We start from the raw sequence: 27488 nt of genomic DNA, 5'->3' as shown, positions 1-27488 counted from the left end.
CACACACACACAACTGGCAAAGCATTACCATGAAAAAAGCACCACAGTATAAAAGAACACAACTCACCAAATAAGCTCGTGTGAACGGAATGCCATTTAACATTTTAATATATTATTTTCAAAAGACGTTTCACCGACGACCTCATTTGTTAAAAAAAATACAATATTTTAAAATCTCACTTAAGAAATGCTTTCCAAGGAAATCTGGAAAAAGATCAGTTTGAACTATAGAGGCATAACTCTCTCCAACTAATAATTTTAAAATTATAGCTCTTCTTAAATCCGTCACGTGCGATTTCCTCCCCGCAAAGTTTCAAACCAATGCCTTATTACAAAGGGGATTATTCTCGCTTCACCAGCTCACATTGTCCTGAAAGAAGCTCCTTAGAATCTCCCCAACCAGATAAACACAACTGTTTAAATAACTTAAATAAATAAATAAGACGTTCTGGGCAACTGCAGCCCAGCTGCTGCAAGATCAGCCCCACCAAAAGGCTCAAATAAGGCAGGAAATTCCAGCCAGGAGGTTTTTCCTTCATGCCTCACCGGATTCTGGCCAAGGTGGAGGGAATCACCGAAATCAGGAGGCAGAGGGCTTGAAAAAATGAACGTTGGAGTGTGGTGGAAGAGTGCAGTGGGAAATCGAGAAAAAGGAATGGGAATCCAACGAGGCAGGAACAGAAGCATGGGGTTGGGCTAGATGACCCTTGAGGTCCCTTGCAACTCTGTTCTATGGAGCTGGGAGAGGAATCCAGTTTAGACAGAGCTGTTATACCTCCCAAGTCCTGTCCACTTATCACCTTCCACACAATACTCATTTTTGGGGGGGAGTCTTGACTGTGAAGGACTAAGCCACTAAGGGATATGATGAGAGGTTTGCTGAGGGGATGGTTTTCCCAAGCAGCTTTGAGCAAGTCTGCCCAACAGTCAACCTGCCTTTGTGGGCTGAAGACAAATAGGTTTAGAAACGTACTTTTTTCACCCTTCGGTTAATTGTACACAGGTGGTGACAGGCAGGCTACTCACTCACTGGACCCGTTCACGGTTATTGTCTCGAGGCAATACTGGTTCCATTTATTATTATATAAATCTGGTTTTATTTTTGGTCTTGCGGGTTTCAATGGAGAGCAAGATAGAAATGCCTCAAATAACATAATGTAAGCCATCTCCTGCATTTACACCTAGTTTGGGGCAGCCAATACAGTGGGGTGGGGGGGATTGTCAAGCACCTAAGACGCTGCACCCAGCTGCGAGTGGCGTCTTGCATATGTGGAAAGCATCGCTGGCCGCAATCACTATCTTTTTAAAAACTTCCTTCCTGAAAGGATGGTAGCATTTCCTGTCTGCTTCCTCCTGGCCTCCTTTCCCCACTATCTGTTTCCAAAGCTTACTTGGTTAACGGTTTTGTCTCCGAGAAACCGACTTCCACTATGAACACACACACATACACACACACATAGGGCAAAAGTCTCACCACCACAGAATCAGAACAGATTTGAACACAGCACATGCACAGCGGTGCCTTTCCGACGATATTTAGAGGGCACTGAACAAAGTACACCAAGCAAAGTCCATGGATCTCGACACAGTTCATACGGGGGTATTTGAAACAAACAAACAGGAGAGGAATTGGAGGTGAGATTTCGTTCCGTTTGATTTTAAAGAGAGGGCCAGATGCGACTCTGCCTGGGGGGGAAACCCAGTTGGGCCCAACATCCGTCGGGTTAAAGAAAAAACAGTGTTGCCCTTCTCAAGGCGCCCACCACTTCCTCCTTTGCTGGGTGTGCCAATTCCAAATTACATTTTCATCACAGCTTTGAAGGAGACCTGCAGAATGAAAGAAAAACAAACATGCACACTGTTGGAAACAAAAACAGAAACTGCTGTTTTGTGGGCTCCACCCCCCCCCCAAACCTTCAAGAAAGAGTCCAAAGGAGAAATCCACACAGTCAAGAGGTCCAACACGAATGGCATGGAATTCAGAGAAGCTGAGCTCTTATAAACAAGCAGAGTGCCTAGTCCTCCTGATATGTCTGGAGAGGGCTTTCAGTACACGGATGCTAGTTAGAGAGGGGCGTGCTTCTAGGGTGGGAGTTTGAATCGGGTGCTAAGGGCCTTTTAAAGCAGATTTTAGCTCGTCTATGAAGCAACACACCTGAGCTCACAGCTACCAGGGCTGCATCATTCAATAACATCCCAAACCTCTCTGGAAGGGGTAAGATGTGTGCCCACTTAGCTGACTTGATCATCCAAGTCATGTTATATGTCTTGGAGAAGACTTACATTGTTTGTTGATGCTAGATTTATAATGTTAGGAGTTGGGGAGTGCTTAATATTTATATTCCGCCCATCCGGCTGGGTTGCTCCAGCCACTCTGGGTGGCTTCCAGCACATGTAAAAGCATAATAAAACATAATAAAACTTTTCAACACAGGGTTGCCTTTAAATGTCTTCTACAAGTTGTGTAGTTATTTATCTAACCATCTGATGGGAGGGCGCCACCACCGAGAAGGCCCTCTGCCTGCTTTCCTGTAACCTCACTTCTCTCAGTAAGGGAACCGCCAGAAGGCCCTTGGAGCTGGACCTCAGTGTCCGGGCAGAACGATGGAGGTGGAGACGCTCCTTCAGATATACTAGGCCAAGGCCGTTTGGGGCTTTAAAGGTCAGCACCAACACTTTGAATTGTGCTCAGAAACGTACTGGGAGCTGGTGTTATGTGGTCCTGGTGCCCATTCCCAGTCACCAGTCTGGCAACTGCATTCTGGATTAGTTGTGATTTCTGAGGCACCTTCAAAGGTAGCCCCACATGGAGTCACATTGCAGTAGTCCAAGCGGGAGACAACCGTAGCATGTACGACTCTGGAGAAACAGTGTGTGGCATTAAGGAACTACTTTTGAATTTGTGTGTTGTGTCTAACTTGCACTCAACTGAACCCCACAAGAATTCTGGCCTGCGCAAGCGTGTTTGGAAAATTATGAAGGTTGCTCTGTAGAAATAAACTTTTAAAAGGGATATTCTAGGTCTGTGTTTCTTGGCTCTGCTAAGGCTTCTCTGTTGTGATTTAAAAACAAGCCAAGTTAAGAACTGTCCACACAGGAGTGGAGATTTGGCTGTCTGGCTCTGAGTATAATAACACTGACCTACCTCACAGAGTAGTTTTAAGGCCAGCAAGGCTTTAAAAAGCCTCTTCGTCACCCACCCCCTTCGGATGTTATACCTTGCTCATCCAACTCATCAACTGCTGGCAACTTATTTAAATGGCTATTTTCAGGAGTGATTTTAAAAGCCTTTTTATTGTTCTGAGAAATCTATGCACATAGGCAACAAAAGCTGTAAGAGCACAACTAGAAGGGATGTCAATGCTTTTAAAGCAGGGATGAGGGATTTGTGGTTCTCCAGATGTTGCTGAATTAAAACTCCTACCGTCTCCGGCCCCTTGCCTCTGCTGGTTGCAAGGGCTGATGGGAGCTGGAGTCCCTCAACATCTGGAGGGTCACGGGTTCCCCATCCCTTCGTTTTACAAAGTCAGCTTAACATGACCAAAGCAGCTCACAGACCAGCAAATTAGGACCAGGGTGGCTTGTAAATTCGGGACTCTCAAGAAGACATGCAGCAGGATCCTATTTGGAGACTGTATTCCCCTTTTTCTTATGGTGGGAAGATGGGGGGGGGGGCAGAACAATTATGGGGGTGCCTGGAGTGTTTTGCTATTAGATTTGCTCTGGGATTTTCGGTCAAATTAGCAACGCCAACCCAAAGGGCTCTTTCGGGCTCCTTATAACTTCCTTGGGAAATAGAAAGGATAGCTCAGTTGGTTAGAGCATGGTGCTGGTAACGCCAAGATCACAGGTTCGATCCCCGTATGGGACTAGGCGATCCTCAGGGTCCCTTCCAAATATGCAATCCTATGATAAGATGAAAAGAGGTGGCAGTTTGGCCTGATCCAACCCCGGGGCAGGCTTGTTCATAATAATAACAACAACAACCACCACCACCACCACCACCGCCCATCTGGCTGGGTTTCCCCAGCCACTCTGGGCGGCTTCCAACAGAATATTAAAATACAATAGTCTATTAAACATTAAGAGCGTCCCTAAACAGGGCTGCCTTCAGATGTCTTCTAAAAGTCTGGCAGTTGTTTTTCTCTGGTGGGGGGGGGGCATTCCACAGGGCGGGTGCCACTACTGAGAAGGCCCTCTGCCTGGTTCCCTGTAACTTGGCTTCTCGCAGGGAGAGAACCGCCAGAAAGCCCTCGGAACTGGACCTCAGTATCCAGGCAGAACGATGGGGGTGGAGATGCTCCTTCAGGTATACTGGACCGAGTCAGGCAGAAGGCATCACTTGCCGCTGCATTTCTCCTTTCCTCTCATTCACGTTGTCTTCTGAGCCACTCCAGTGGTCATTTCTCAGAGCACTTGAAAGGTCCAGAAGAGCCCGCCTCCAAGGTCTCTTCCAGACAGTCTGTCTGTTCAGTATTCACCCCAATTTGTTTGCAGGGAGACTAGGCAACACTGGCTTTTGAATGACATTGGCTACTGTTTCTGGGAAGTTTAGATGGTGTTGCCTCAAAGCAAGCAAGTTGCCCCGCACTCTCCTCTGCATTTCCCCCTCACTTTCCTTATTGCACAATGTTTCTCTTGGGGAAACTCGGGGACTGCACAGTCAGCTACAATCTGAATTTCCCTGTGTGTGCTGGAATCCCACCCAAAAAGAACGACAGTCTGGACGTGCCCAGGAAGTGCAAGGGCAGGGGAGAAGGGCACCCCTGGGAGCCATGTCTGCAGTAACAGGGTGCCCAGAGTCAGCTGAGGCAGAAAGTCCCTGGGTCATTCGGGGGGGGGCACACGGAGGGCCCCAGAGGATGATCTCAGGGTCCGGGGTGGTTTACATGGGGAGAAGAGGTCCTTGAGGTACTGCAGTCCTGAGCCATTTAAGGCTTTGTAGGTCAAAAGCAGCACTTTGACCTGGGCCCGGAAACTAATTGGCAGCCAGTGCAGTGCATTGAAAGAGAAAGGGATTATTATTAGTATAATTACAGTCATACCTCTTGTTACGTTTGCTTCAGGTTACGTGTTTTCATGTTGCATCCCATGGCAACCCAGAAGTTCTGGAAAGGGTTACTTCCAGGTTTCGCCGCTTGCGCAGATGCGCAAAATGACATCACGCGCATGCGCAGAAGTGGCGAATCGCAACCCGCGCGTGCGCAGGCGTGGGTTGCGTTCCTTTTATGTTGCGAATGGGCCTCTGGAATGGATCCCGTTCGCAACCAGGGATACCATTGTATTATTATTATTGTTATTATTATTATTATTAATTGAATTTATATACTTCCCTATACCCAGAGGTCTCAGGGCGGTTCACAGAATAAAATCAAAATATAAAACCACAAAATACACAATCAAAATGAAAAAAACAACCCACTCGTAAACCGTTTTGATATTTTGTTTTTTGTACAAAAATCCAATCAGTGTATAAATTTTATGAAATAAATACAGTGGTGCCTCGCAAGACGAAAAGAATCCGTTCCGCAAGTCTCTTCGTTTTGCGGTTTTTTCGTCTTGCAAAGCAAGCCCATTAGCGGCTTAGCGGCTTAATGCTATTAGCAGCTTAGCGGATCAGCTGATAAGCAGCTTAGTTGCTTAGCGGATCAGCTGATAAGCGGCTTAGCGGATCAGCTGATAAGCGGCTTAGCGGATCAGCTGATAAGCGGCTTAGCGGATCAGCTGATAAACAGCTTAGCGGCTTAGAAGGGGGGGGGGGGAAACCCCACAGGAACTCGCAAGACATTTTCGTCTTGCGAAGCAAGCCCATAGGGAAATTCGTTTTGCGAAGCACCTCCAAATCGGAAAACCCTTTCGTCTAGCGGGTTTTCCGTCTTGCGAGGCATTCGTCTTGCGGGGCACCACTGTAGCTGTCTGGAAGGCACCAGATTGGGGAAGGCTGAACTCCATTCTGATGGGTAACAGCTCTCTTTCCAAGAATCTGGATAGGAATCTTCCAGCACGACTGAGGATCACTGAGTCAGACCCTTGGTCCGTGGATACCTCAGTATTGTCTACACTGACTGACAGGAGTTCCGCTCTCCAGCCCAGGCCTACCCGGCAATGCCACTGGGGTTGGAACCTGGGGCGCTCTGCACATGCACAGCAGATGCTCTACACTGAGCTATGGCCTTTCCCTCCACACGAGGCAGGAAGAGATGAGAGGGGCAGAGAGTGAAACTGATGGGAGGAGCCTCGAGGAGGAGAGCCCAGACAAGCCTACAAGTCACATGTCCGCTCTTGGAATCCGGGCGTGCCCTAAGTCAGCCTCAGCCAACCTGGCGCCCCCCTGTCTGGGGCTGATGGGAGTTGTAGTCAAAAACAACTGGAAGGCACCAGGATGGCCTGATGCTGCTCTAAGCGACTGCCTCCTGTGCCAAGCTGAGAATTTAAAAATGCAATTAAAAACGCAATTAATTTAACATGAACTGATTTTCAAAAGTGCCACTTGCCTCTTGCAGCCTTTGCCCCAAGGTCTCCTTGCTCCGAATGCTCTTCCTGTGCAAAAGAAGATATTACTATTGCAAAATACAATGTAGGGCCAGTCCTACATCACTAACCAACAGCTTCAGAGATATCCTGAAGGAGCCAATTTTTGCTGCTGCTGCTGCTTTTGCTTCACACCTTGCCAACACTCACCACCCGACTTTGCCATTAGAGGGGCTAATGAAAACATGAGCTACAAATGGCAATTTCTGTTGAGAATGGGAAATATTTATCTATTTTTTACATTGCTTACACTGGCACCATTGGCATCAATAAAATATTATCTTAAAGATTTCAAAATAGGTAAGGTAAAGGTAAAGGAGCTCTGGACAGTTAAGTTCAGTCAAAGGCGACTATGGGGTGTGGCGCTCATCTCGCTTTCAGGCCGAGGGAGCCGGCGTTTGTCCACAGATAGCTTTCCGGATCATGTGGCCAGCAGGACTTCTAGCGCAACAAAACACCATGACGGAAGCCAGAGCGCACAGATTTCAAAATAAAACATTACAAAGGAGGTCAACTACAAAATGTGGCAGTTAAATATAAATATAAATAAGAATGAGAGAACACATTTCAAAATAAGATATTGCTTAAAGGAAGTCAAATACACCATATTTTTCCGTGTATAAGACTAGGGGTTTTTTTACCAAAAAATTAGGTTTAAAATAGGAGTTCATCTTATCCACGGGTAGTGCTGAGGGGTGCTTTCTTAATTTGGAGTCCCCCAAAATTCATGTATTATACATGGAGGCGTCTTATACACAGAAAAATATGGTATTATGTTTTTATTATTTATTACTATGGATTGTTCATTGGTGTACGTGATATTTTGTGTATTTTGTTATGATATTAAAATTACTTTTAAAAACCTAGTAGTGAAAAATGGTTTTCTATTTGTAGTGTGGATCAGTTCCTAGAACAGGACTCTCAAAGAACAGGACTCCCCAGCCAAAATGGGGGGAGACAAGGCAAGGCAGGTGCCCAGTCCTGTTTGCAAAGACATCCGTGTACAGTGGTACCTTGGTTCTCAAACTTAATCTGTTCTGGGAGTCTGTTCGACTCCTGAAACCGTTCAAAAACCAAGGCATGGCTTCCAATTGGCTGGAGGAGCTTCCTGCACTCAATTGGAGGCCACAGAAACACTTACTTCCAGGTTTGCGGCATTCAGGAGCTGATTTGTTCGACAACTAAGCCGTTCAAGAACCAAGGTACCACTTTATTCTGAACCTGGTGCTCTGCAGATATTTTGACACTCCAACTCTCATTGTGCTGGAGCTGATGGGAGTTGATCATTCAAACATCTGGGAGGCAACCGGTTCGGGAACACTGATCTAGCAGAAGCAAGCATGGCTTTACCTGTCTATTTTGGTAGCTACGATCACCGTGAAGCTGCCTTCTGTATCTGGCAAATATGTAGAAGGAACAATGGCGTAATTCCCTGAAGAGAGGCGGCACAGCTGGCTTACTTCCTGCGAGTAGCAATGAGGCACACAACTAACCACCGGCTCCAAGTGCAGGAAGGAAGACGAAGGCATTTTCACGTTGTTGTTGTCACTGGGGACCTAAAAAGGATTGCAGGCTGTTAAGAAGGCTTCCCTGTGACCCTCAGGTATCGACTCCCTTAAGTCAACGGCAGGGCTCAATTGTAACACAAAACCAAAGCCTGCCCACGAACCATGGTTTGTTTCAGGCCAAGAAACCAGCATCTGAAACCGGGGTTTGAAGGAGTTTGCAAGTCACAGCTTGCGCTAACCACAGTTTGCTTTTCTGCCCAAATTCAAAGATGGCTGATAAACCACATTTGAGGCTACCGGTCTGCCTCAGGAAGGAATTGAACTGATAAGGGACAGTCCCAAGAAGATAGGAAAGAGAGAGAGAGACAAACAAAGACAGAGACACAGAAGCAGAGAGAGAAGCAGTTCCAAACCATGGTTTATCGGTTGTACTTATGGAAGCTCCAACCATAGTGTGGATTCTTAATCATGGTTAGCCACGGCAGAAAAGGCCTGTTCTTCTGTTGCCACCATCTGGACCTCAGGTGAAGGAGGCACATGAAGAAGGGCCTCAGAAGATGAATGCAGGGCCCGGTCAGTTCATATGGGGAGAGTAGGTCCTTGAGGTTTCCTACCTGGAAGATGTGAAACCCTATTGGGCGGCACTTGTTATCTGGGCAGTGCTGGCGGAGGGCAATCTTGATGCTGCTCTGCCCCACGCCTGTGGGGACGGAGAAAGGGAAGCAGGGGTTGGTGTGGAAGGAAGGGAAGTTGCGGCTGCCGCCGGCGTTCTGCCCTTTCCTCCAGCAACCCTCCAGCCGGGCTGTGTCCCACTCGCCCCCCGGGAGCTCTTCACGGATGGCGTTGTCGGGCGACGGGAGTTTTATCTCACTACAAAGGCAAGGCGAGGAGGGCAAAGAGAAGAGATGGGGGAGAGAAGGGAGAGAGGTGGGGTTAACAAAGGGCACTTCTAGACCACAGTACCCATCATGGTGGTTCTGCGTTAAAAGGCCAACCCCCATTGGTCAGAAAATGGAAAGCGTAATGCTGGTGGACAACAAAAGAGGTCGAAAGACTCTCTCAAGGCAAATCTTAAAAAAAATGTAGTATAAACACTGACAACTGGGAAACACTGGCCTGCGAGCGCTCCAGTTGGAGAACAGCCTTTACCAAAGGTGTCATGGGCTTTGAAGATGCTTGAACTCAGGAAGAAAGGGAGAAACATGCTAAGAGGAAGGCATGCTTGGCAAACCATCCCCATGATCAACTCCCACCCAGAAACCAATGTCCCCACTGTGGAAGGAGGTGTGGATCCAGAATTGGCCTCCACAGTCACTTACGGACTCACTGTTAAAAACCCTGTTTATGGAAGACAATCTTACTCAGCTACAAGGGATCGCCAATGAAGAAGAAGAACCTGGGTCACCAAACCCATATGTGATCCCTTAAATTGAGATTCATCTGGACATGTTATGCTTCTCTATAATAAATTTATATCCTGCTCCTGCCCACTCCAACCTGGCTTAAGACCTGATTTTGGAGGGGGAACCGCACTGGTTGATGACCTGCAGTGAGGCATGGACCACCTGGTTCTCTTGGAACCTCTTAGTGGCTTTTCATAGAACCGTAGAGTCGGAAGGGACCCCAAGAGCCTTTAGTTCAACCTCCTGCAATGCAGGAATCACAGCTGAAGAATCCATGATGGATGGCCATCTAACCTCTAGTTTGAAAACCTCCAGTGAAGAAGAGTCCATAAACTGCTGAAGGAGTTGGTTCCACTGTCAAACAGCTCCTACCGGCAGAAGGTTTATCCTCTTGTTGTGGGAGTTGGGCATGTTTAACCTGGGAAAGAGGAGACTGAAAGGAGATATGATCGCCCTCTTCAAGCATCTGTCACACAGAAGATGGAGCAAGCTTGTTTTCTCCCATCCTGAAGGGTAGGACTCGAACCAATGGATTCAAGTTACAGGAAAGGAGATTCCGACTCAACATCAGGAAGGACTTCCTGACAGTAAGAGCTGCTTGACAGTGGAACAGTCTCCCTCAGAAGGTAATGGACTCTCCATCCCTGGAGGATTTTAAGCAGAGGCTGGATGGCCATCTGTCATGTACAAACTAGTTGAGATTCCTGCATTGCTGGGGGTTGGACTAGATGTCCCCTGGGGTCCCTTCCAACTCTACGATTCTATGATATAGCACTTGCAGTAACAGTGCCCACCATTATTTAAATCACAGGGTGGGAAATCTCAAGATGCAGCTAAGTTTCACACAAACTGCCAAGCTCGGTGTCACAACACCTGCTTCCCAACCCTCAGCATCTCCAGGACAGAACTTGTGTCTGAAACTTTGGAGAGATGCTGCCAGCCAGAGTTGGCAAAACTGAGCTGGGTGGACTAAGGGTCTGACTCATGTACCACCCTCCCTCCCCACGTTGCATTTCCTTTCTTTCGGATGCACCTGAGGGATATTCTTCCGCTGGAGAAGACCCGAAGCAGGAAGTTGCCCTCAGCATCGTTCAGGAAGGTGCTGGGGATGACCAGGTAATAGCCAGGAGGGAGGTCACAATGCAGGTGCACCTCTCGGTTGTAGGAGTGGCAAACGGTGCTGGAAACTGGAGGAGCAGAGAGCGTCTTTGGGAGGCTGAACTGTTTCTTTTCGACCTGGAAGGTGGAAAATCAATGGCAGTGCTGCAGAGGTCTTACAAAGTCTTACAAAGTCTTACTACGGCCTCGGCCCAGTATACCTGAAGGAGCGTCTCCACCCCCATCGTCGGACGCTGAGGTCCAGTGCCGAGGGCCTTCTGGCAGTTCCCTCATTGCGAGAAGCAAAGCTACAGGGAACCAGGCAGAGGGCCTTCTCGGTAGTGGCGCCCGCCCTGTGGAACGCCCTCCCATCAGATGTCAAAGCGATAAATAACTACCTGACATTCAGAAGACATCTTAAGGCAGCCCTGTTCAGGGAAGTTTTTAATCTGTGATATTTTAGTGTATTTCTGGTTTTTATGGAAGCCGCCCAGAGTGGCTGGGGAAACCCAGCCAGATGGGCGGGGTACAAATAATAAATTATTATTATATTATTACTATTACAAGTGGTCAAGGCAAACACAAAGCAGGAACACAAAGCATTCGTGTCCCCTGGAAAGAGCTGTTTTTGCTTTCCCCCAGGAACCCACCCCAATGTATACAAAGAAAGCCCCCATAATCTGACCTTAGAACCTGTTTTGTGCTCAACAGTATTATTATTTATTAAATCTGTATACCGCCCACCACCCATACATTTCAGGGCAGTTCACAAGATAAAACTACAGTCGTACCTTGCATCTCGAACGGCTTATTGCTGAATGTGAGTGTTCCAGTTACTGAACATTTTTTGGGAATCAGAAATCAGGAAGACCAAAATTTTAACAAGGAATGGGGGGGATTATAATTTATCTTAAAAACCATTGTAAACAGCTAAAATCATTAGTAGAATTGGAATAACACTTGTAGTTTAATTTTGAATTTTGGATATAATGGAGATGTAAAAGCTTTGGATTATTATAAAAGGTGCAGGAGGAAATGGTTAACAAAAGGACCCACAAAGGGGAAGAGGGAATTTCAGGAGAATCGTGTCTTTCTGTTGGTTGTTGGATAATTGACTGTAAAACTTTAAACTGAAAAACTAAATAACTGTATTTTTAAAAAAGAAACATTCTGTATAAGGAGGCGGCCCAGATCCCCACCCACACTGCTCGTTACCTTCCATATGTGGAGCCCCACCGCATGGTAATTTTTGCCTCGGATGCCATCGTTTAAAGCGGGATCTGCTTCCACTAAGCGGGGCCAGTTGCGGATCCTGCCCGCCCAGTCAGTGCTGTGCTTGCGGTGTTTCTGCAGGAGGGCAATGCACACCTCGCTCTGCTCAAAGACCCTCAGCCAGAACTTGGGATTCGTGGGGAAGGTGCTGTTGTTGCGGCAACCACCTGCGGATTGGCCCCTCACCCAGGACCCGTACAGCTTCTGCGTGTGGCTCAGCACTCTGTCTGTGGGGAGAGATGGAAAAAAATACGGTATGCACACATCACATCACTGAGCCAGAGCAGCATTTGGGGTCAAGGGGAGACCGCATCTCTTTCCTTGTGTCCTACCGGTGTAAAGGCTCTGAAGCTGTCCTTCTTCAGTAATCGGGTACCCAGTTATGATCTCATCAAATTCCGCAAAGAACTCCTCCTCTTCGACCCAAAATTCTCCTTCCTGAATCTGGGACAACAGCTCTGCAGCAACCACAGGGTCCAGTTGGCTCCACCCTGGACCACTGAAGAACAAGAGGCAACAAGGACAAAAATGAATGTCAGTGTGGGGGTTAGAGTGCCGCTCAAGGACCTGGGAGACCAGGGTTCAAATCCCTGCTCGGCTCACTGAGTGACTTTGGGCCAGTCACTCAATCTCAGCCTTATCTAGCTGACAGGGTTGTTGTGAAGATAAAATGGAGAGGGGGAGAGATATGGGGAATAAATGTCATAATAGATACATTTATTATTATTACTATTATCATTATTCACAATGTCATTCAGTGTTTCCCAAACTTGGGTCTCCAACTGTTTTTGGACTACAGCTCCCATCATCCCCAGCTAGCAAGACCAGCGGTCAGGGATGATGGGAATTGTAGTCCCAAAACAGCTGGAGACCCAAACTTGTGAAACACTGGACACGGTACTTTAACAAAATACAAAAGGTGAAGTCCCTACAGCAAAATAGAAATTTCCTCTCAACTAGCCCTGCGATGTCACTCTGAGGCGCAGTGGGAAATTAATATGGAAGCTGCCATTTTAATTTCCCACAATGCCCCAGGACCAATGCTACATCCAGAGCTTTGGAGAAGGGAAATTAAAATGGCTCCTCCATGACACCCCACAAGAGAGAGGCCAGGGCAAGCACAGTGTTGGCGCCTGCCAGACCACTGGTCCCCAGGCATCTGCCCAAGGATGCTGAATGCCAACCAGGCTGGCAAGTTGGGCTCCCGGGTGAAACAGAGAACTACGGCTCCTGTGGTTTTAAGAGGTGTATAGAAGACAAGGTATGCCGTCTGAAGGTTTGTCTTGTCCACAAGTCCTTAAGGTGGAAGAAGGGGCTCTGTCCTCTTCCTCACCTGGACACCTTCCTGAGAGACAGCCTATCTGGACATCTCCCATTCTACGTCTGGTTTCGCCCGACAGAAAGAGCCAAAAGTTGACATGCTTCATTGGCGCAGAAGTAGAAAGACGAGAATGGTTGTTGGCACACCGGCAGGTAACAATCAGCAAAGGTGTGTGTGTTTGTGGTTTGGGAGCTGCACGGCTGTAAAGACTGCCGAGAGAATAATTGGGTGCACTCTTCCCACCTTAGATCAAATCTATGCTGCCAGGTGCCATAAGAAAGCTGCAGAGATAGCGCAGGATAGTGCACACCCCAGAAATGATCTCTTTCAGCTTCTGCCTTCTGGAAGAAGGTCCAGGGTTATAAAGACCAGGACTAGCCATCTGAAAAAGAGTTTCTACCCAAATGCAATTCTGGTTGTAAATGCAGTATAAGGAGTCTCTATAGTATATTGTATTTTAAAATGGGGTTTCAGAGTTTTTAGGGGGTTTTGAATGTCTTATGTAGATTTTTCAATTTCATTGTTCTGTATGGGACAATGACAATAAAGATATTGTATCGTAGCCTACGTCTATATTCACTGTCTTCTCCTTGGCGAGCGCATTAGCAAAAATATAACCCTCTTCCCACTGGGGCACACTGCCCCACCAACCTCAGCCAGCCCCCACCCGCCTGCCCCCTTACTTCCAAGCAGTCCAGAAGGTGGCCCTGGTTGTCAGCTTCCTCCTCCTTAGCCTCCATGTTGCCCTTGTAGGGCTCAGAAGGGATGGGGGCGGAACTAGAACAAGCTGGCTCTGCCTGTCAATGGGCTCTAGCGCCACCTAGGGTTGGGCTCCCTGCATGCTGCCCTACCAGCCTCAACCAGTCATCAATGTCCCCCTTTACAGCCCTTCAAAGAAGGGATCTGGGCTGCGAATGGGGCAATTAAGAGTTCTGCCACCACCGCCAATGTATGCAGAATCCTCCCAAACCGATATAAGCAACTCGCTTCCTGGTTTGAGGACAGACCTGAAGAAGCATTTATGGTGTTTGCAAATGGCATCTGATGCAGACCCACGCAGGGACAAAAGCACGGCACCAGGGCATCCTTAAGAAACTGGCATGTGGAACGCCCACTCACCCCTCCCTCCAGGGCCCTTTCCAGCAACGCCTCCCCCAGGGGTTACGGATCCGCAGCAGGATGATCTCCTTCCGGGACACTTTGGAGAGATCTTGCATGTCGACAACGATGAAGGCGTGGAACTCCCCCAGTTCGCTGGTACCTGGGCATGCGGAGAAAGCAACACAGACATGCCCCACAGACATGCAAACATCATCTCTTTGCAATGGCAGCTCCCAGTTTATGGAACCCCCTTCCTATTATCTTTCTCCAGGCGTCAATTCAAGGTCTATTTATTTGCAGAAAACTTCAGTGCAACCAGAGTAACTATACTGGGATAATAATATTGCTAATGGTTTTGGTTACGCTTTTGGTTACTGTACTGTGTTTTAGATTATGGTTTCGAATGCTAACTGCACCTCAGCAATGAAATACAAGGGTGTGATTGTCAAAACCTTGAAAATGAAGACTGCTTACAACAGACGCATTTCAGAAAGCAGCCTGGCCATCCATAGGCTTCTTGCCCAGCTAAATTCTGAGACTGAACAGGCTTTAAAGAGCTCCATGTTTACCTTGCCGTGAGCTGAAGACGGAGCAGCTCATCACGCATTTCTCTTTCAAGTTCATCAGTCTCCTAAATACCGCCTTCTCCAAAACTTTGCCTGCCCTCTCCCTTTCTGTGCTCCGGCCTGGGTCTTTGAGGGACCACCTCTCCGCTAGGCCTCCTGTCAGATCCACAAGAGCGTCAGCAACCTGGCCTGCCCAGAGCTGTTCGTAAGATCCATGCACCCTAGAGAGAGAAAACACAAAAACTCCAGGACATCATACCAGTACTTCAAAAGAAAGCTGAAGTTGGTGAAAATATGTAAAGTCCCTGCCAATCCTTGGGAAATCCGCTAGTGCATCAGTTAGTGGTAAGTGTATCAGAACTATTGAGGCGAGTCAAGCCTACTAAATATTTTTGGTGGCTAGAAGCTTTCGGATGTGTTTTGCAAGACCAGGCAACTCTGATACATTGGGCACCAGCAGCCAAAATTATCCACATGAATGGAAAACGCTATGTCATCCACACCTATTTTTGTAAGGAAGAAAAATAAGTGCACCAGATTTGGAAAGCATTTAGAATCCTGCTGAAAATATTTTTGTTTAGAAAAATCTGAATAGGTAACTAACTTTTCCACAAATTCAGAGTCCTCACTATGCAGAAAGCACAGCTAAGGGCAATTCTGGAAAAGAAAACAAGGACTGCAAAGGACACACAGGCCACGTTTGCATGTAACACTAAACCATGGTTTAGTACTGCATACAGGAATGGGAATGAGGCTGAGCCAGGCCTTGGGCTCAAACACTCCCCACCCAAGTGACTCCCATGCTGCTGGGAGAAGGACTGGGCCAGCATTTCCTTTCAGTTCCTCCAAATCTTAGCTTCTTGTTGAGTGTGAACCAGGAGTGGTGTTTCACCACAAACCCTGGCCAGTTTAACAAGCCAATTCCACAACCCATAATTCAACAGTGGCTTGTTTTAAAACTGTACAGGGCATAATTTTTCTTGATTTTATTCACTGGGAGAACCCCATCAAGAGTAGCAGGTAAGTCACAATAGGAACTGTCGTCCTATAATCAATTTCCTGGGATTTCTGGGCCCGTTTCTCTCCCAGAAGTTAAGGAGACCTTTTGAGCCCCTAGAGGGTAAATGTCTGGCCTGTCACTTGGCTCTGCCCAAGGAGGAACAAGGCAACACAATGGACTGACTGTCGGTCCTAAAAGATGAGCCGTTTGCCCTTAGGGAATTATCAGGGAAATCCTCTCATTTTGTATTAATTCCCAGTGTCAAAGTAAAGAAGCCAGGAAAGCTTTCAAATGTTTACGCCCCTTCAGGGTTCTTCCAACCACTTCCATGTGTGGAAGATCACACACAAAATGAACACTCAGCGCAACCAAGACTTGTTTGAAAATTGCTGTGTGAATCTGTGCAGCCGGGCACACGGTTTGCAATCCCCTCCAGGGCAAGTCCCTCCACACGTACTTGGCATAGGCCTTTTCCAGGAGAGGGAGCCAAAACACATCTTCTGTCTGGCACTGCGAGAAGCAGAGTTTGCCCCCCAGGCAAGGCAGGCGGTCGTCTATGGTCACCTCCACCCAGTGCCCAAATTGCCAAACCCGGCAAGTGAAACAGCCTCTGTATTTCTCATCTCTCCAGCTGGGCTGACCTGGAGGTATCACCTGCGAAAACAAAACAAGAGCAAGTCAGAGGCAACAGGAGCAGGCAAAGGCTTTTGCATTCCGCGTCTGTGCAGGCGCCCGAAGACTCCTTTCCTTCCTGCCTTCTTAAAACATAGCAAGATTCTAGTCCTTATGGCTACAGGAAAAAAATCTTAAAAGCATATGTGCAACCTGGGGACATGGCACAATGAGCAGGGCAGTGTTTTGGTAACTTATGGCCCCTCCTCTAATCTTCCAAACACACCTTGGCCAGACACCCGTATTCATTCTTCCTCTCATTTCCTAAATAGAAACTTCTGCTTAATATGTGAAGTTTAATCTGACTGGGAACCAGCAGTGAGATTTGGAGTGATTTTAAAGGACTTGTTTTGAATCAAGCGGGTAATAATAATGCACTAAAAGTAGAAGTACCATCAATGAAAGATGGGCAACATGACTGAATTAGCAAAAATGACGGCAACAATTAGAATGCAATCTGATCAAAATCTCCAAACAGGAATGGAAATGCATAGAAGAATACATGTCCAAAAGAAGCTCCAACAAGAATTTATTGATATGTATAGACTGATTTCACAAAGTTAAGTTAAACAGATATATAAGAATGTATGTTTAACTATTAAGATACAAAAATACAATCACAATAATAAAGTTTTAAAATAATAACAAGGAAGTCACGCAGTGGTGAAGGGAAGACACAGGGCAAGAAATATGAAGCAAATAAGAAATGGCTAGATGTCGGTACATAATGGAATGTGAAAATGTGACTTTATAAATATAATATATGTATTACTATGTAAAAATTTCATATTTGTACTGTGGCGTTAATAAATAAAATCAAATAAAAATAATGCAGTAAAATGCACCTTACGTTTCAGAGGCACTGTGCCAAGCTAGGCTTCCTGGTGCCAAAACAGATAGTGAGTCTAACATCCGCAATTTGTTGTCCTCCAAGTGTTTTGGACTGAAACTCCCATCATTCCTGACCATTCATCATGTTGGCTGGGGCTGGTGGGAGTTGTAGTTCAAAACATCTGCAGAGAACCAGACCGTAAGAACATGGATCCTCTCCCAATCAAAGGAGCAGCACTGTCCTGTACCTTGGCCAACAAGTATTTACTCTTCTGTAAAGCGGCACAGGCACACAGGAACCAGCAGTCTCCCAGCATCCCTTGCTTGACTTGCCACTCATATTGATTGTCGGAAAATAATCGAGGTGTAGAACAAATCTCCTGGTGGGGAGAAAGAAACAGTGCAAGTTTACTGCTAACTTTTTATAGAGCCAACTGTATTTCAGGATTAAACAGAAAGGCTCTGGGATTCTGCTTTGAGTGGTGTTACAGAACAGATTGGTTCTATTCCTTGGAGGTTTTTAAGCAGAAGCTGGATGGCCATCTGTCACGAATGCTGTAGTGGAGATTCCTGCAACTGCCTGGGGTTGGACTAGATGACCCCCAGGGTCCCTTCGAACTCTACGATTCTATAATTCTATTGCATGTTCTGTACTTCATCATTTGGGACTAAGCCAGTGCTCCCCACCCGATTCACTTGCTACCTATTTTGAAAAGCTGCAGAATTAGTCAGATCATGTAAGTAAATTTATTATTTTATTATTAATTTGGGCTGGTTTTTTGTAGTTAAGCAACATGTTTTCCTCAAATTAAGCATGAGGCAACTGTGTAACAAGTCACTGCTCTGGAAAAATCTGGAATGCTGTGATCATACAGGTGCTCATTATCTATAAATGGGCAGCTGCTGTCATGGGTCATAAATCAACCCTCAGATGCTGTGCACAGAGGTGGAAAATAAACCTAAGGCTTTAAGAATGGAGAAGCAAGTTCTGGGGAGAGAAACAAATGGTACTGTAAGTTTCCACCAGCTAAGACAGGAGCCGATTGTTTCGCACCAACATAACCTCCACTTGCCCTATCCAACACAAACCTGCATTTCCTAGTACAGCTTCCCCACTGTTTTTCAAATGTGCATGAATATTTTTATAGTAAGGTATGTCTGCATAAAGACAGGGGTGCCCTGTTAAAAATAAAAGGTGGTTTTGCAAACTTTTCACTTGAAGTATGGGAGCAGGAATGAGGTTGATCTGGGATTCTATTTGCACAATTAGAATGGCATGGAGGGGCGAGTGTGTTAACAACAACCCCCCCCCCAAAAAAAACAATTGGAGGAAAACACCAGCTGTACCCATGGAGGCTCCTCACATGATTTCTAAATCACCTGGGAAGCATCCTCCCCCCCAGTTGGAAAGGCTCCCTGTTTCAGAAGCTGACCCTCCACATTGGCAAGGACAAACACTTGCATCCTTGTTCCCACTCCGCCTGACCACATGGAGTACTAAAATGCCTAGATTGGGTTGATGTGGCTCAGGGCAGCTGGGAAACCCAGTTCATTGCAGATTCTATGATTTTATGAAGTCAATAATCCACCATGGCTGCTCTTAAGAGCCTCACTCTTGTCCTCATCCTGGGATGATTTTTTTAATAAAAAAAACAAACCAACAACTTATCATACTTTTCGTTCTATAAGACACACCAGACCACAAGATGCATCTAGTTTTTGGAGGAGGAAAACAAGGGGAAAAAATATTCTGAATCCCAGAAGCCAGAACAGCAGCGATCCCTCTTGCTGTTCTGGCTTCAGCGATAGCTGCACAGCCTGCATTCGCTCCATAAGACGCACACACATTTACCCTTACTTTTTAGGAGGGGAAAAGTGAGTCTTATAGAGCGAAAAATACGGTAAATTTGTTATTTGTTCGGCTACTCACTAGTGACTAGGATTTTGCTTTTAAAAAAACCCACATCAGTCAAAGGGTCTCTGTAGGCTGGTGGGTTTTGCATGTATTTTATTTAGTCATTTAATTAAAAAAAATACACACCACTTGACAGTAAAAAAAACCAAAAAACCCTCAAAAATATAAAACAATAAAATTGGGGGGGGGGGGAATCACAGCCATGGTTCAAAACATACAAAAGTTAAAATACTAAAACAGATTAAAATTGTCTCAACTTACTAAGCAAATGGGTAGGCTTGTCTAAACAAGAATGTTATTTGCAGGCACCAAAAAGAGTACAGTGAATGTAGCGATCAGGTGGGATTGCTATGAGGAATTATAACAAATATAGAGTAAGCCATCTGTGTCAGCAATGAAAGCATTGCGTTGACTGGGTTTAAACTATTTTGATATGATTCTTGATCAATCCACACTTCTGCATCTCTGTTCCATTTCTCTTTCTTCACAAGTCACGTACACAGCCAGGCAGGCATCCTGGGTCATCAAAGACAGTGGGCAAGTTTCTTTGAAGTAGCCTTTCTGATATGTTAATCCTAGGATGTTAATCTTAGGGCCAGGAAACAGGTTTCACATGAAGGTGATAATGATCGCTGTCCTCCTGGCCATCCTTCTTATCATGTTTATTGCTTGTTTATGACCTCACAGGTTGCCAAATATACTTCTTTGTAGTTCTGTTCTTTGTTTACCCCGTGCTTAATTAGTTTTGGTAGTCTAACTTTTCCCCATAGTTTTGGTAGTCTAACTTTTCCCCACGTGGGGTTTGTTGAAATGCTCAGAAGAAATCTGATTGGTTCTTACGAACACTCTGTAAAAAATTCTTTTGTGTATAAAACGACCTGGGTCGGAGGGTGGAGGGAGAGATTATTATACGCACCCTTCCCAGAGTCATGCTGGTTCAAGCCTCTGTGTGTATTCTTATTAATCAGAGTTCAATCCTTCCTTTACTTTGGGAACGCCTCAGTGAAGGAGCCTGCTTGCTTGATCTCAAGAGGCAGGGAGTTCCAATGTGCAGGCGTTGCCACACTAAACAATCAAGTGCTTAGAGATGTGGAACGGGTCAAAGGATAAACCAGGACATTTGTGGTATGAAAAGTTACTTGATTTCAGTGGGAAGTTACAGCACATGCATTAGTTGGAAGTGAAGCAGTTTGACTACTCCAAAACCTTGGCAGATGCAAACAGTATTGAAAGTGGGACTGCGTTTAACTGCCCTGAGCACAAATCATCACGAAAGCACAATAAATAGGGTGTGTGGAGGAGCCAAAACAAACCTGAGGTCTCAGCCAACAAATCTCCCCCCTGAAATGAGCCAGAGGAGTCGAGTAGTTAAAAAAGAGAGAGTCGTCATTAGCCGGAAATGCGAGGTCCTTGTAAAGATCTCCCTTGAGATCTGACGGCTCCCGGTCTCCCAGCATCTTCTATGAAACAGCAAATATTTGCATCAACGTCAGAGGCTGCAGGACTCCAATTTAAACCTGCAACCGTATTAGAAAGGAGGGAAAGGAACCACAGTTATAAAGATACACACTGTCATAAAAGAAAGGGTGGTGGGAGAGGAGAGAAAGCAAAGAAGACATAATAATAATAATAATAATAATAATAATAATAATAATAATAATAATAAAATTATTTATACCCCGCCCGCCCTAGCCAAGACTGGGCTCAGGGCGGCTAACACCAAGTATAAAAGCAATTGATTAAAATACAACTTAAAAGCAAGATTAAAATAGAACATTAAAATGCAGCCTCATTTCAGTAGGAACTCAAATCAAAAACTTTTTGGGGATGAAAACGTCAAATCTTTACCAAGGCCAACTATCCAGACTGGTCCTATGTGTTCCAGAAAAAAGCCAGGGAAGTCCCCGAATAGGAGTTCCATCACAGAAGGAAAAAGGAAAGAGGGGGAGGGGATCAAGTTGATTCCAAGCCAAAGGCCAGGTAGAAGAACTCTGTCTTACAGGCCCTGCAGATCCCGCGGGGCCCTGGTCTCATGAGACAGAGCGTTCCACCAGGCCGGAGCCAGTGCTGAAAAGGCTCTGGCTCTGGTTGAGGCTAATCTGACTTCCTTAGGGCCTGGGACCTCTAGGGTGTTGCTGTTTATGGACCTTAAGGTCCTCCGTGGGGCATACCGGGAGAGGCGGTCCTGTAGGCCCCCAGAAAGAGGCTCCTTTCTAATACAAGAGCTTGGGATCACAGAATGGACTGGGCAGGAGGTTTTGAGTCGGATAAAAGGAAAGACTTCTTCATGCAAGGCATAGTTAACTTACAGAACTCACTGGGGATGGCCACTAGCTTTGAAACAGGACTGATCAGATCCCTGGGCTGGTTAGGCATGACAGCCAAAAGGAGCCTCCAGCTTCAAAGGCAGTATACCTTTGCACAAAAGATTCAAGAGGCAGAGAGCAAGAGAGGGCTGTTGCCCTCACAACTTACTTGTGAGCTTCCCAGAAGCACCTGGCAGGGACCGTGAAACTGTTGGGAGTCCATTAAAGGAGGAATGTTAGAGAAAAGAATTGCAACGTCATTTGGGGATGACTTTGCGCTGTCTGTGGACCAAGTCCAGAGATGCTCAAAAGTAGCAGAAGCTAATGCTCTCCTTACCCTATAGGTAGCCAAGAAAAATCAGACTCCTGCTCCCCCTAGCGTGAAATGAACGTTAAGTCACTTACCATGCCTGCTCTCTGTTTCCGTCCCTTTTACCTGCAATAGTCTTCATTCAGAAACCCCGGATACGTCCTAAAGAACCCACAAGCTGGGTCTATACAAATCGGGGGGGGGGGAGGGAGAGGTACAGAGAAAGGAATCAGTTTGCATGGGGAAAACCAGACTCGATACTAGTGATTCCCAACCTTTTTTGGGCTGTGTCCCACCTGAGCATCTCTAAAATCCTGACGCACGCCCACGTGACATATAATTCTTATTATTCAAAAAGGGATCTCCTATTCACGCGGAGGAAGCCTAAAAGGCCATTAACTTGGTCTAAACTCATTCTCAAATTGCCTCACTTAAAAATCAAATTGCCCCCCTGTGGGGCGTTTGGGAACCACAGCTCTACACGGTGAGGAGCCGAGTGAGAAACAATGAGGTTTTCCGGGCCTTTCAGGCAAAGCAAACAGAATCAAAACTCTGTAACCGGAAACTCCAAATTTCTGCCCCTGATATAAATATAATTTGCTGTTCTTATGAGGTTGGCCCTGGCTGAGGCGGCGATGGTGATGCCAGCATTGCCAGAACAGGATAGGGAGATATGGCAAAATAAATGAACATTTTCCCATTTATTTGCAACGAGCCCCATCGGCACTATAGATATATGGCAGTATTGTGCTTTAAACCATCATAGCTTCCCCCAAAGAATCTTGGGAACCGTAGTTTTTTAAAGGCCCTGAGAGTAGCAAGGAGACCCTCCTCTCCTTGGGGGCGCTACAATTCCCAGAGTTCCCTGGGAATACGGGCTGGTTGTTAAAACACTCTGGAAACTGTAGCTCCATGAGGGGGAATAGGGGCCTCCTAACAGCACCATTAACAAACTACAGCTCCCAGAATTCTGTTTTTGCTGTTGCATGACTCAGCACAAATGTATCAGGTGTTCAAAAAGGAATGCAGTGGTGCCTCGCAAGACGAAATTAATCCGTTCCGTGAGGCTCTTCGTATAGCGGTTTTTTCGTCTTGCGAAGCAAGCCCATTGACAGCTTAGCGGATTATCGCTATTAGCGGTTTAGTGGCTTTTAGCGATCAGCTGTTAAGCGGCTTAGGGCTTAGGAAAAGGGGGGGGGACCGCAGGAACTCGCAAGACATTTTTGTCTTGCGAAGCAAGCCCATAGGGAAATTCGTTTTGCGAAGCGCCTCCAAAATGGAAAACCCTTTCGTCTAGCGGGTTTTCCGTCTTGCGAGGCGTTTGTCTTGCGGGGCACCACTGTGCTACCTTTTCATTTATCTAGGATTATTTTTAAACGGCAATGTTTATTTATATTTTATAATTTTATATTTAGACCTTTTATTCTTATTAAACAACTATCTGCCTTTTAGAGGACATCTGAAGGCAGGCCTGTATAGGGAAGTTTCTAATATTTGACTGTGGTTTTATTATTTGTCGGAAGCTGCCTAGAGTAGCCGGAGCAACCCCCCGTCAGATAATAATAATAACGATAATAATTGTATTTTAAATGAATATTTTGGATTGCTCTTTGCAAATCGCTTAGGGGTTTTCTGTCAGGTAAAGCGGTATATAAATGTTGTACAATAAGCAAAAACAAACAGTGTGCTGCCCTTCTCGTGTGGAGGCAGCTGGAAGAGGCCACTCCCTTCATCACCAAGACAACCCTGCTCACACTTCTTCCCCACACAATGCCAGGAACAATGAAATGCTCATAGAATCCTAGAGTTGGAAGAGACCACAAGGGCCATCGAGTCCAACCCCCTGCCAAGCAGGAAACACCATCAGAGCACTCCTGACATATGGTTGTCAAGCCTCTGCTTAAAGACCTCCAAAGAAGGAGACTCCACCACACTCCTTGGCAGCAAATTCCACTGTCAAACAGCTCTTACTGTCAGGAAGTTCTTCCTAATGTTTAGGTGGAATCTTCTTTCTTGTAGTTTGGAACCATTGCTCCGTGTCCGCTTCTCTGGAGCAGCAGAAAACAACCTTTCTCCCTCCTCTATGTGACATCCTTTTATATATTTGAACATGGCTATCATATCACCCCTTAACCTCCTCTTCTCCAGGCTAAACATGCCCAGCTCCCTTAGCCGTTCCTCATAAGACATCATTTCCAGGCCTTTGACCATTTTGGTTGCCCTCCTCTGGACACGTTCCAGTTTGTCAGTGTCCTTCTTGAACTGTGGTGCCCAGAACTGGACACAGTACTCCAGGTGAGGTCTGACCAGAGCAGAATACAGTGGCACTATTCCTTCCCTTCATCTAGATGCTATACTCCTATTGATGCAGCCCAGAATTGCTCACAATAGCCCCCACAGAAAACCCATTCAGGTCTCTTCACACCCACACCACATTTAAAGCACATGACTTGCCTATGCCAAAGAATCCTGGGAACTGTAGCTTGGAGAAGGCGCTGGCACTTGTGAGGGGGCAAACTACAGTTCCCAGGGTTCTTTTGGGGGGGGGGAGTCTTGCACTTTAAATGTACGGTGTGTGGATGCGACTGCAGGCATCCTCAGACACAACCGACCCCCCAAAAGCGACCTCAGAAGCGCAGAAGAGCATCTTCGCCCTCAGCAACCCCCGACTCACCGCGACCAACATGGATGTCGCATCGCCAACACCATGTTCTTTCATGCCATCAAAAGCCAGCGACACCTCATGTCCCTTGTCCCCCACAAACGCACGCAGGGCCACACCGGTGGACGTGTCAGCCTACCGCCCTCAGGGCCGGATTGAGACCTTTAGAGGCCCCAAGCGCTTTAAAAGATTTTGATGCCTCTGTATATGTCTAATTCAGCCGACGCAACCAACAAACATGTGAGCTTCAATGGACCGAGTGGCGCTTTGCCAGTTGACAGATTCTAATTTTGTTGTATTTCCAAGATTAATGTATACCATTAATATCTATTAATTATTATCATCTATTATCATCTATTATCATCTATTATTATATTATTATTATTATTATTATTATTATTATTATTATTATTACTATTATCATGTGTGTATATGGATGGGCGGGGTATAAAAAAATAAAATAATAATTATTTTTTTATTACGCCATTTTTTTCCCATTTATGTAGGAGGCTTTAAATTGCTGCGGTGGCCTTCTCTTGGTGCTTATTTTGCTTCACGGTTGATCTAGCCCCGATCCCCATCTTTCTCACCGCAGATCCAAGCTATTTCTTCATTACGTTCCTATCCTCCAGGGATCCCATGGCGGTCTACTTGATTCTCCCCTTCCCCATTTCACCCTCACAGCAACCCTGCAAGGCAGGCTAGGTTGGGAGCACCGGTGACAGGTCACCCGGTGTGCTCCATGGCTTCCCAGGGTCCGGTGGTGCAACACCCCAAGCCAGCATAATGCATCTATATGCATGCCACCCGCCACCCCCAGCCCCATCTTCTAAATCTGTGCTTTCAGCTGCTGTGCAACAGGCTGAACTTTAATCAGGGGAAAAAAGAGAGAGGAAGGCAGCAACCCACTTCAGGGCAGGATGATATTTTCCACAACAACTAAAAAGCCCAGGCGCCTTGTTCTGTGTTGCACTGCATCGCCATTCCAAGCAGAAACCCCCACCCTGGACCACACCGAAGGCCTGTCCATCCCAGTCTTTCAGGATCTGCCCAGCAAGCCTGGCCTCCCCTGTTTTGCGCGCCCGGCACCTGTGAGTCACAGGTACAGTGCCTCGGAACATGGAGGCTCGCTAGGTGCCATGCCCGATCGCTGCCGATTGCGCACCCCCTTTTAGCGCCCTTCAAGCAAATGGATGGCAGCGAATTCTAGCACACCAGGAATCCATCTCACCCCAGGAAAAGCCATGCCTGGGGCAGCCCCACCTTGGCCCCACACCAGCTTCCGCTTCCTCCCCTTGCCCTAGCAAACAAAGCCCCTCTTGTTCTCTTCCCATGGCAAAGCAACTCTGCATGCAGGCGTGCATGGTCGTGCAAGCAAGCAACCCCTTTCGCCCCTTGCACAGCGCGCTCTGCATCCATCATCCCCGGTCCCACCTTTCAGCCAGATCGCAGCGGAGATCTCCTCTCTCCAACCAACCCAAAGGAAGGTCCGAAGCACACGATGCAGCCACGACCAATGGCAAAACCCCCTTGTTCCCGGTGCAAAAAGACACACACACACACAAACCCCCGTGCACTACCTTTGTAGCCTAGAAAACTACTGTTCCCATCATGCATCTGCGTCGACGAGCTGCAAGGCTCCCAGCATGCATTGCTAGCCGGAGGGACTACACGTCCCAGCATGCCCTTGGGGTATTTTCTCCCTCTCGCCTGTGCAAAACTGCCCCGGGTTTCCCCCACCCCTCTTTTCAGATCTTTGAGCGTAGGCAAGCTATGCATTTTCTAAAAACAATAACTCAAGCTCTGGCACAGAGTGCCAAATAAGAGGAATGGTTAGTAGCGCACGGAAATGGAACCTCCCAGTTATTAACCCGCATCTGTTCCAGCGCGTAACAAAATCTGGGACTTGAGCTGCCTTGAATTCAAAAACTGGGCTCCCTCGTCTTCTACAATGTTTGCTGCCCTTGCAGTGCAGACCACAGCTTGTTAGGGTTTAAAAAAAATCTGCTGGCAAGATAAATCTTAGGAGCATTCCAGTTCTTTTTGTTTGCAACCGCCTCCCCTCTCACTTAATTGCATGACTAGATGGACAGTGACACAGAGCCATGGGTCTGTTTAACATAATCATACCGGCAGTTTTGTTCTCATTTCCTTTCCTAATAATCCTGCACATGGAATTTGCCTTTTTCGCAGTTGCCACACACTGACCCCAGGAACTCTTTTTCTGATCGTTCGCCACCAGTTCAGATTCTATAAGCATATACGTGAAGTTAATGCTGGCTGGGGCTGATAAGAGTTGCAGCCCAAAACTTGTTAGGTGAAAGCTACCTTAAAACACCAACCAATTTATTTATTGTCCCCCCCAACAAATATCCTGGCTATACCCATGGTCCATGTGATGCATACATTCCACCAGTGATCCTGCTCTGCATTGTTATGGATCCGTTGCTAATCCAGCTTTAAAGAGCAAGCACACTCCTAGCTACTCGGTCGGGCTGTGATTGCTCAGTACTTGAATCTCATTATGTTATGTACTGAGTTCAATAGGATCCAAATTGCAGCAGTCTGATTGGTCCTAGAACAATAGGATTCAGAATGCAGCAGTCTGATTGGTCCTAGAACAATGCAGCAGTATGACTGGTTGGCAGGAACCACCCAATCATCCTCCAGATATAAGTGAATCCACAACCTGATTGGCTTACAGTAGAATTCCAGAATTAGCCAATCATGTGCAGCCCATTGTGTAAATAATGTACCGTATATAAGCAAAACAAAACAAATTCCTTCCAGTAGCACCTTAAAGACCAACTAAGTCTGTTCTTGGTATGAGCTTTCGTGTGCATGCACACTTCTTCAGATACACACGAAAGCTCATACCAAGAACTGACTTAGTTGGTGTTTAAGGTGCTACTGGAAGGAATTTGTTTTGTTTTGACTATGGCAGACCAACACGGCTACCTATCTGTAACCATATATAAGCAGATACTTTGAG

The 27488-nt window shown here is 46.4% G+C and overlaps 1 protein-coding gene across 4 annotated transcripts; it reads right to left on the bottom strand.

Moving 5' to 3' along the window:
• Positions 1–76: 76 nt before the first annotated feature.
• Positions 77–26103, bottom strand: CAPN10 (calpain 10). 4 transcript variants are annotated; one of them, XM_081862462.1, is made up of 14 exons: positions 25931–26103; positions 21930–22018; positions 20532–20735; positions 17552–17683; positions 16258–16454; positions 14804–15021; positions 14253–14394; positions 12145–12311; positions 11756–12039; positions 10476–10678; positions 8654–8909; positions 7882–8087; positions 6495–6540; positions 77–1827 (listed from the first exon to the last, which is right to left on the bottom strand). In XM_081862462.1, the coding sequence occupies exons 3-14, from the start codon at positions 20673–20675 to the stop codon at positions 1798–1800; spliced, it is 2025 nt and encodes a 674-aa protein (XP_081718588.1). In that variant the 5' UTR covers positions 20676–20735; positions 21930–22018; positions 25931–26103; the 3' UTR covers positions 77–1797. The 4 variants fall into 4 exon arrangements, with proteins under 4 accessions (XP_081718588.1, XP_081718585.1, XP_081718587.1 ...); XM_081862459.1 differs by having other exon boundaries at positions 20532–20678; XM_081862461.1 differs by lacking the exon at positions 25931–26103 and adding an exon at positions 25760–25906 and having other exon boundaries at positions 20532–20678.
• Positions 26104–27488: the final 1385 nt, after the last annotated feature.

Source organism: Podarcis erhardii (genome assembly GCF_964252035.2).
Source record: "Podarcis erhardii genome assembly, chromosome: 5".
In the NCBI taxonomy this organism is placed as follows: Eukaryota; Metazoa; Chordata; class Lepidosauria; order Squamata; family Lacertidae; genus Podarcis; species Podarcis erhardii.
The sequence above is the reverse complement of the archived record's forward strand: the minus strand, read 5'-3'. Positions and strand labels throughout refer to the sequence as shown.